Source organism: Sinocyclocheilus rhinocerous, unplaced genomic scaffold, assembly GCF_001515625.1.
Source record: "Sinocyclocheilus rhinocerous isolate Xijiao unplaced genomic scaffold, SAMN03320098_v1.1 scaffold1112, whole genome shotgun sequence".
Lineage (NCBI taxonomy): Eukaryota > Metazoa > Chordata > Actinopteri > Cypriniformes > Cyprinidae > Sinocyclocheilus > Sinocyclocheilus rhinocerous.
In genome coordinates, this window is record NW_015657961.1 from 803,397 (window position 1) to 813,657 (window position 10,261).

Genomic DNA, 10,261 nt, shown 5'->3' on the forward strand with positions numbered 1-10,261 from the left:
GTGTGAGAGAGAGAGAGAGAGAGAGAGAGAGGTGGCTGGGTTTCTTCCTAAAAGGTTAATGCATCTTTTAATACACTTGTGTGTGTGTTTGACATCAGAATGCAGAATGTGAAACCACACACTGTAAACGACAGTTTAGTACATTGCACTTACACTTATGTGTTTCTGTCTCAGGGCTGGAGAGGAAAATCCGGCTTCACTGGCGGAGAGTTGCTTTCGAGAGTTGCTGGGTCGCGCTGCTTACGGCAACATGAACAACGCCGTGCACCCTGTACTGGTGTAAGTACCATTGCCATGGCTACAGTGTGCTGTAGGCACCATTATCCAGTGCTATTGTTTGAATTGTCACTATGGTAACAGCAGTGGTTCACTCACTATCCGCTTGATGTAAGGAATGCTGATTTCGGGTCCAAGCTTCTACTCGTTTCATTTAAGAATACTATTGCAACAGCCGTTTATGAGCACTATTTATTCATATTACACAGTTAAGCATAAGCTAAGCATTTCACGGTGTACACTGCAGTCTCTGTGCCCACGGCATCCCAGACACAAATATTTTAACGATTTATAAAAGATAAATCACTGTCTGGCCGTCTGTGATTTCGGTATGGAGATAAAGGTTAGGATTATAATTTTTCAGTAGTATTCCATCACATTGTGAGCGTAGATTAGCACCACTTGTTATTTTCTTGTGACATCTGATAGAGCGTTTGGACCCGGAAGCGATGACACGTGACATCAGACTTAACAAGCAGATTCACTCATTACAGCAAAAAGAACAGCCATTGACTTTAAGTTGTGTTTTTTTTGTACTGGGCTTGTTGCCATGGTAGTAGCATTACATTGTGATCAGGGTACCATGACTTCAAAATTTTGTTCAAAAAAACGCACACATCTAGACCGCGAGCTATTGTGACGTTGCTATTGCAGTTGAAAGTTTATTTTTATAACTTCCCTTTTTTTGTTGCTATGGAAACTCCATACAGTTTCATGGGATTCACTTTGATAGGCTTTGCTTTAGCTATTTGGCTGAAAATGTTTTGGATGTGCGCAATCATTGACCATACCATTTATGATTAATTAGCGCCTTTATACAATTACGCATTTTAATAAATTTTTTATTATAGCCACCATTGAAATGTTTATATGTCGACAATTAATTGGAGTAGAAACATAATTATATCATTAAAAAGTTTATATAAACGCTGCATATATGTGCAATGTAAATGTTTATATTTGATTCAGGTTTATTTTTGGTTTCTTTTTTGGCTAAATGGAATCTTTAATTTTCGTTAGAAATTAATTTAGTTGCATCACTAGTAAGTTTAGTTTTATAGTTATTTTTGTGATTTGGAAGCATATTTATGGGCATGTCACTTTCTCACATCATCACACGCTTCACACCAAAGCTTTTACATGCCCTAACTGTTTTATTGCAGTTATGGTAAATGAATATAAATTACATAATCAATGCATTTGATTCTAAAATCATGCATTGATGCATTATTCACCCTTAAACATTAACTTTTATCCTTCACATCACACTGCCTGAACTGCTCAACTGAGCTAAATACCTGCACGTTAAGGTCAGGTACAAATATCTGCTAAATATTGGTATTGCACCATTTTAAATCTGTGCTATTTCATTTAACCCTGTAACACACACGCAAACGCGCAGGCTAAAATATGTGTGGCCGTTTCAGCTTTTCAAGGATGTCAGTTTCCATTAATCGCTCTTCAGGGTTGCTTGTGAGCAGAGATTGCAAGAGAAAACTGAAAGCAGACAATACAATGATAACATGTTCATAGATAGATCAGGTGTTGTATGATCTTGATGAGCTGTAGTCTCAAATATGCAGCGCGTACTCATATGCGAAGGGTGCCAGAGCACTTTGAGACACACAGAGACACACAGATGTTTTCAGACAAACACACAGCGCGGTGTTAGCCTGCGAGCTCAGGTGTCCGGACGCTGCTGCTGCTGTCAGCCGCTCGTCTGCTTCCTCTCACGCTGTGGGCATGATGGGATTCATTCAGTCTCAACATAAATATCATGCAGAAAATAAAAGCAGCACCCAGATGGCTCTGTTTTGTGTTAAAGGAATTGTTGTGATCTGAATCCAGCTGTTTTGTGCTTGATTTATGTGTTAAATGGCTTACAGATGCAAATATGTGTCTCTGATTGCACACTGACATCATATCAGTCCTACTGACACTGAATATTGACATACATCTTTTTTTTCTCTGATTTCACATCTTCAAAAATGAAAGTATTTCATAATGTCAGCATCAACAATACCTTTATTATTTACAAAAATAAAGAAATAACCATATTTTAATTTAGCAGAGTACTAAATTAAATAGACTACATGGACAGATGATATTAGATTAAAAACACTCCCATAATTTTCCAGTGTTATATCAGTGAAAATTATTCGCCTCAATGCAAACGGATTAAGCAAACTTTCATTTTACAAATTTAAATTAATTGCATGCATGATAAAATGTGCAAGAATTGTATCAACTCATTTTAATTAAATTGGACAAGCAGCAAAAACCCTTTTTCGAGTGTATATTACACGAGTAGACAGTGCGCAATGAATGCAGTATTGATTATTCTCATGCGGCTGCAATTAGTTTAGCAGTTAAATATTAAAGTACAACTATATATTATAAATTAATAGATCTCTTTATCAAAAGAAACCTGCAGGTGAATTTTGGGCTGCTTGTGACTGAAAATCAGTCAAATTCAGTACTCTTTTCCTGTCCTGCTTAACACCTTTTAACTATAGTAAGGTCTCCATAGCCTGTCCTCTCGTGGCTTATTACTTGAATATCTCATTATATTAGAGCTGGTTTTTTTCCACCATTAGCACTAATGTTCTCCTGATTCATGCTGTGCACATCCAGGCAAGTCTAGACGAACATCAAAGTCATTTCCTGGTCATTTTATAAGCAAGTAAATGGTTTAAAGATGACTATATCATTATGACACAGAATTTCATGAAATAAAACCACCAAAAAAAAGTTTGAGAAAATGTATTTATTTGAATTTTAGAAAATGTATTTATTCAAATTGTTGTATACAGTACATCACCATTCAAAATCATTTAGAATGATTTCTGAAGAATCATGTGACACTAAAGACTGGAGTGATGGCTGTTGAAAATTCAGTTTTTACCATCACTGGAATTAATTACATTTCAAAATATATTGAAATAGAAAACAGTTATTTTAATTTGAACTAATATTTCTCAACATTACTGTTGTACAGCCTTTGTGAGCATAAGAAACTTCTTTCAAAAACATTAAAGAATCTTAATTATTCTAATACATTTTTGACCGGTAATGTACATTCACTTCATAATTAACAGTGAAAAACCACTTTATCCAATCAAATTAAAGCATATGTGTTAACCCGTAGCATTACAAAGATATTTCTTTGATTTAAGATAATGAGTAAATGCTCTGTATATGCGTATGTCTGTCTGAATTTAATGGCAGCTGAAGGTGAAACTTTAGATTCAGAGTTGAAGATGAGCTGCTTTGACTTTGCGTCGTGTGTAAATTAACAGTTTTCGGTCTGACTGCTCTGACCTGGTCTCCATCTGCAGCTTATTAGCACACTATTCAGACACATGCAGCTGTATGCTCCGTGTGTGTGTGTGTGTGTGTGTGTGTGTGTGCGGACACTCACAGGGCTCATTAATGAGACTGTTTTGGCTCATCTCAGTCATTGGCCAATTAGTACTGAATGAGACGTTTGTAAAAAGAGAATATCAAAGCGCCAAGGGGCTCTCAAACGCGTCTCTTCCTCTTATCACACCGCCTCACCTTCTCCATCACATCTCTCCGTCTCTCATGTCTCGCTCTTTCTCTCGGTCTTTCCTAATTAAACTGTGCGCGGTGCGCTCTGTATTTATTAAACTTGCGTGAGGTTTTGAGGGAACATTGAGCTCAAGGGCAGATATCTGTACCTCTGATAACACATAAAGCTGGTGTTCGGGGAGACAGACAGACAGACAGCAAGAGCTTTTTTTGGGTGGAGGTGGATTTCTGGCGTTCTAAATATAGCTCGCATCGGATGGGGGGTGAGATCAGACTGACGTTACCATGGTGACAGCAGGAAGGGAGACGATGGTGGCATAGAGGTTTTAGACTTAGATCAGACTGCGGAAAAGAGGAGAGACAAAGGTGTGGAAACAGGATTTGTGATGTGGTGAAAGATTGCTCAATTTTCCGCATCACAGCTGCTGTTGGAAGCACCGTGTCCGACGTAACAGACAGCGGTGCAAGAATTGACTGCAAACACCTGTATAAAAATCACAGACTGTGAATGTGGTCGCCTGGTTGCACATGAGCCTTTAAAGACTCCAAACTAGCTTATTTATGGAATTTGAGTTCCAAACCTGTATGACTTTTTTTCTGCTCATTAATGAGACTGTTTTGGCTCATCTCAGTCATTGGCCAATTAGTACTGAATGAGACGTTTGTAAAAAGAGAATATCAAAGCGCCAAGGGGCTCTCAAACGCGTCTCTTCCTCTTATCACACCGCCTCACCTTCTCCATCACATCTCTCCGTCTCTCATGTCTCGCTTTTTCTCTCGGTCTTTCCTAATTAAACTGTGCGCGGTGCGCTCTGTATTTATTAAACTTGCGTGAGGTTTTGACGGAACATTGAGCTCAAGGGCAGATATCTGTACCTCTGATAACACATAAAGCTGGTGTTCGGGGAGACAGACAGACAGACAGCAAGAGCTTTTTTTGGGTGGAGGTGGATTTCTGGCGTTCTAAATATAGCTCGCATCGGATGGGGGGTGAGATCAGACTGACGTTACCATGGTGACAGCAGGAAGGGAGACGATGGTGGCATAGAGGTTTTAGACTTAGATCAGACTGCGGAAAAGAGGAGAGACAAAGGTGTGGAAACAGGATTTGTGATGTGGTGAAAGATTGCTCAATTTTCCGCATCACAGCTGCTGTTGGAAGCACCGTGTCCGACGTAACAGACAGCGGTGCAAGAATTGACTGCAAACACCTGTATAAAAATCACAGACTGTGAATGTGGTCGCCTGGTTGCACATGAGCCTTTAAAGACTCCAAACTAGCTTATTTATGGAATTTGAGTTCCAAACCTGTATGACTTTTTTTCTTCGGCAGAACATTAAAAGATATTTTAAAGAAGGCTGGTATCAAACAGTTTTGGTGGCCATTGGTTACCAATTTATAGATGAAAAACACTGAGACATTTCTCAAAATATCTTCTTTGTGTTGCACAGAAGAAATATAGTCATACAGGTTTGAAACAAAATGCGGGTAGATAATGATTAAATTTTTATTTTTGGGTGAACTATCTCTTTAATTATGATTTTTGCTGTTGCTGTTGTTGTTGTTGTGTGCGTGTGCGTGCGTGTGTGTGTGTGTGTGTGTTTTGGAAAAATTGGAAAAGGATGCAAAAATTCTACTTGTATCATCTCTACTTCACTATAATAAATGACAACGGTTTAACCTTTTTTTTTTTTTTTAGATAATTTCCATAAAATGAATAAAAAACCTCCAAACACAGATTCTCCATAGATTTACATTAGAAAATGCTAAAAGCTTGTTTGAGAAAATTGTGGAGGGCAAAGATTACTAACATAAAATTGGTCAGTAATTTTTTATTTAGAAAAGGGTAAATTCAGCATATTTAAATATGGCAGTTTTCAAAATTTAATAACATGTTTCATATCTGCTATAAAATCTGGCATTAACTGACTCATAAATGTTGTTTCTTATGCTCAAATAGCATTAAAAGCATATATTCCAGGTTGCAGTCTCAAGCACACATTTCTAGACACTGACTACCATTTGTTGATTGGCTCTTTTCCTTAGAAGGTGGGACTTATTCCATCATATTACACATTGCACTCCATTCATAATAATGATAATAATATCATGTACTCAATACTGGTGTAGTATTGGTGGTTTGAAAACATTATCAAATAATCCTAAATATTTGATAAACACAGAGAAAGGAAGACATCTTATACATGACTATCCATGAATTGTCAGTAAATATGTTGTCTTATAAGAGGTCATAATAAACAGCTTTATTTTCCTGCAGGCATTTAGACAACCATCGTCTGTGGGACCCGAATGATTTTGCTGTTTCCTGTTTCAGGATAATCATGTACTCAATACAGGTAAAGAGACCAGATTCTCACTTCATCTCTTTGCGTTAATCCTGTGTGACCGTTGCAGCATTTAATGATAATGGGGAGTAAATTCACTTCTACAGCATGTGTAATGAAGTGTGTGTGTGTGTGTGTGTGTGTGTGTGTGTGTCAGGCCCAGCATTCTCACCATGTGATCCAGCAAGTGTTGTCTCACCTTGACACCCACAGTAAGAACACCCCACGTGTGAGGGCAGGTATCGTTCAGGTGCTGCTGGAGACGGTTGCCATAGCAGCCAAGGGCTCCATCGGTAAGACTGAGTACTGATCATCTAAGACAAGCATCATGGTTATTACTGCTCATACTTTGTGTAAGATTTACAAACCATTAACCCTAAGAATTCAACTTTGGCACGTAACTCGTCCTGCACGGTTTGTGCTACAGACATAGATGATAACTCAAATTGTGTGGCTTTGTGTGGAGAGATGTATTTGTCTGAGTGTTAAGACTTAAAACAGCTAAACAAATCCCAGACTCACACAAACTGTGGACATTCACATTCTGGCTTTGAAGTAACCATCCTAGCTTTGTGGAGTTTTTATTTAAAGAAAATGTAAAAATGATATTTTATACATTGTTACGTTTACAGTACCGTTGACTTTTTAAAATGTTTTTGAAAGAAGTCTCTTGTGCTCAATAAGGCTGCATTTGTTTGATCAAAAATAAAGTGAAAACAGTACTATTGTGAAACATTATTACAATTTAAAATAACTTTTCTATTTTAATATATTTTCAAATGTAATTTGTGATGGCAAACAGGAAAGTGTCATATGATCTTGATATAAGATTTGGTGCTCAAGAAACTTTCTTATTATTATCAATGTGGAGAACAGTTGTTCTTGTTCATATTTCTGCGGAAACCGTGATACATTTTTTCAGGATTCTTCAATGAATAGAAATTTCAAAAGAACTGCTTTTTTTGTAACATTAAAAATGTATTTACTGTCACTTTTAATCAGTTTAATGCACCCTTTTGTGTACGGTTTAAATGTAAAAGTCTACTTGTTGCTGTTTTATTCTCATCCTAAAATCATGTTCATTTCTTTCTTTTTTAATGTCATTCTGTTTGTTCTTTTACTTGTGTGTAGATGCCGAAAATAACAAACTACATTTCCGCTTGTCATTTCATCATCTCTTCTGATGTTCATTCCTCATTGTCTTTTTCTTTATTCCATGTCTCTTTCCTGAAATCTGTTTTTTCTCACAGGTCATATTGCACATAATCAAAACAATGCTTACAGGTTTCTCAGTCCTGTCTCTTCACCACCCAATCTGTGGTTGGGTATGTTAACTAACACAGCCGGCACCCAGTCAAAACCTTCAGGCGGTCACTAAATTGGGCGTGTGTATGGTGAACTAGTGCACTCATTAGGGGTCCGTCATGTGGTTTTTATGGTGTATGGTGACAAGTGACTGAAGGTTTTGAGGGTTTGCTGTGTAGAGAAACTGCAGCGCCCCCTAGCAGTGCTCTTTAGTTCCTGCGTCTAGTTTGAGTCACATGGTCTGATGATTTTTTTTTAAAGGGTTAGTTCACCCAAAGATGAAAATTCTGTCATTAATTACTAACCCTCGTGTTGTTCGAAACCCGTAAGACCTTCGTTCATCTTCGGAACACAATTTAAGATATTTTTGATTAAATATGAGGGCTCTCTGACCCTCCCATAGACAGCAAGGTAACTACCACGTTCAAGGTCCAGAAAAGTACCAAGATGATCGACAAAGTAGTCCGTGTGACATCAGTGGTTCAACTGTAAAGTTACAAAGCTACAAGAATACTTTTTTGTGCAAAGAAAACAAAAATAATGACTTTATTCCACATTTTCATCTCTACTGCTTCATTTGTGGACGCGTGTTCACGACAGTATCATGACGCGAGCTTGTAGCTTGGTACTTTTCTGGACTTTGAACGTGGTAGTTACCTTGCTGTCTATGGGAGGGTCAGAGAGCCCTCAGATTTAGTCAGAAATATCTTAAATTGTGTTCCGAAGATGAACGAAGGTCTTACGGATTTGGAACAACACGAGGGTGAGTAATTAATGACAGAATTTTCATTTTTGGGTGAACTGACCCTTTAATGTGGTTTTTAAAGGGATAGTTCACCAAAATGGTAATTTTGTCATCATTTACTCACCCTCATGTTGTTCCAAACCTGTATGAGTTTTTTTTATTATGTTGAACACAAAAGAAGATATTTTGGCAAATGTTGGTAACCAAACAGTTGACGGTAGCCATTGACTTCCATAGTATTTTTTTTCCATACTATGGAAAAATTACCAAAATATATTTTTCTGTGTTCAGTAGAAGAAAGAAAATACAGGTTTGGAACAACATGAGGGTGGGTAAATGATGACAAAATGTTCATCGAACTATCACTTTAATATCACACAGTGATTATTCGGTAGGTCCAGACAGAATGTGATGTTTTAAGCATCTTCTGTGCTGCTTTTGAAGGAAAATCTGAACGATTCTGCATAATTACTTTTGTGCTGTCTGTGTGCTAATTCTCAGGTCCCACGGTCCTGGAGGTGTTTAACACCCTGCTAAAGCATCTGCGTATGAGTGTGGATTTTGAGCTGGGCGACGGTTCCCGCAGGAACTCCGCGAGCAGCCTTTCCTCCACCCGCACCAAAGAGAGCGAGGAGCGGATCGTCCAGAATGCCATCATCCAAACCATCGGTGACAGCTTGACATGCTCACTAAAATAAGAACTCTTGTTATGTCCAAATACTGAACCAATTCAATAAAATGGATTTGTGTGCGTGTCTAGGTTTCTTTGGAGGAAATCTTCCTGATTATCAGAGAGCTGAAGTGATGATGTTCATTATGGGGAAAGTTCCTGTTTACGGCACGCCGTGTCACACGCTGGACACCGTCAAGATCGGGTAGGACAGTGTGTGTGATTCTACAGTCGTCAACAAGTTATTTGCAGTTTTAGTGTTTGGAGAAAGTTTAAGTGTGCATGTTAAACTGACACATGCACATTTGCAACATGCAAATAACTTGTAATCAGGGATGTCAAAAGTGCGTCTTCAGTGAGTGTAAACAGACAAATCAGACCTCGAAATATTGCGGTTACAGATTCAAAAAAAACTTTAGGCACTGTTTTTTTTTTCATTTGTGTCTTTGTTTAGTTGTTTTTATTTGTACTATTCCTCTTTTTGTTCTGTATTGTACTGCATTACTATTTACTTCTCCTGAATAACTGGAAAAAATTCAAGTAATGTTTACATAATTGAGATGTTTTTGACGGCTTTATGCCATAGTTTTAGTCTAATATAATAATCTCAAAGATTTTGAATTATCTCCTTTCTTTCTCAGGCATCAGGGCACTAAGAGAATCCAGGCAATGCTGTTAAGTTCTCTCATTATGGTAAACCTCTTTTCTTTCTTTTCTTTTGTGTGTGTGTGTGTGTGTGTGTGTGTGTGTGTGTGGTAGGGCAATAGAATATACGGTCTGTACAGTATAAAAACCATTACGCCTATGGGATGTCCCCACTTTTCACAAAAACAAACCTGTGTGTGTGTGTGTGTGTGTGTGTAAGGTAGTGATGATGAAGTTAAACTAAAGGTGTGATCACATTTGTCCTTGCTCGCTGAATTTTTGCCAGCAAAAGGCATTCATTTCAATAGGAATCCACGCAGTCTGTAATTTTGCATGATGGCGAAAGATTTCCTCGAGCAAATTTCGCATCAGGTTCACTCGGTCAAACAAATTTGTCGCATTGACTAACAGAAAGCTGCTCAGTTTGAAAGTGACTTCTGTGTGAGCTCTGCTTCATACATCACTGTCGACAATAGATGACTGACTCAAGCCCCGTTCACACTGCCAGCGACACACAGCGACAAAGTGACATGCTCCCATTCATTTTCAATGGAGAGCTGGCGACTTCCGGCGACACGAGCGACAGTGACCGTTGGCGACAGAATGTGGGCATGTCAAGCGACAAAAGTTAAGAATTGTTTAACTTTATGCAAATAAACAGCGAATTTCGCGAGCGACAACCAATAGGGGTGAAGAATCTGTCAGTGGTGCTCACACGTCAC

The 10,261-nt window shown here is 38.2% G+C and overlaps 1 protein-coding gene across 7 annotated transcripts in view; it reads left to right on the forward strand.

Annotated features, from left to right (window-relative positions):
• The window catches only part of LOC107721726 (protein EFR3 homolog A-like), a 48,214-nt gene that overhangs the window by 26,026 nt on the left and 11,927 nt on the right, over window positions 1-10,261 (forward strand). For 5 of the 7 annotated variants that reach the window (XR_001637729.1, XM_016529879.1, XM_016529881.1 and 2 more), the window contains 7 exons: window positions 175-279; window positions 6,108-6,186; window positions 6,332-6,467; window positions 7,425-7,499; window positions 8,726-8,893; window positions 8,985-9,099; window positions 9,536-9,587. Coding sequence is in view for 6 of the 7 variants with exons in the window: in XM_016529879.1 (XP_016385365.1) it covers window positions 175-279; window positions 6,108-6,186; window positions 6,332-6,467; window positions 7,425-7,499; window positions 8,726-8,893; window positions 8,985-9,099; window positions 9,536-9,587 (730 nt within the window). In the remaining variant the exon portion in view is untranslated. The remainder of the gene's footprint in view (window positions 1-174; window positions 280-6,107; window positions 6,187-6,331; window positions 6,468-7,424; window positions 7,500-8,725; window positions 8,894-8,984; window positions 9,100-9,535; window positions 9,588-10,261) is intronic. The other 2 variants (XM_016529883.1, XM_016529885.1) reach the window with 1 other exon arrangement.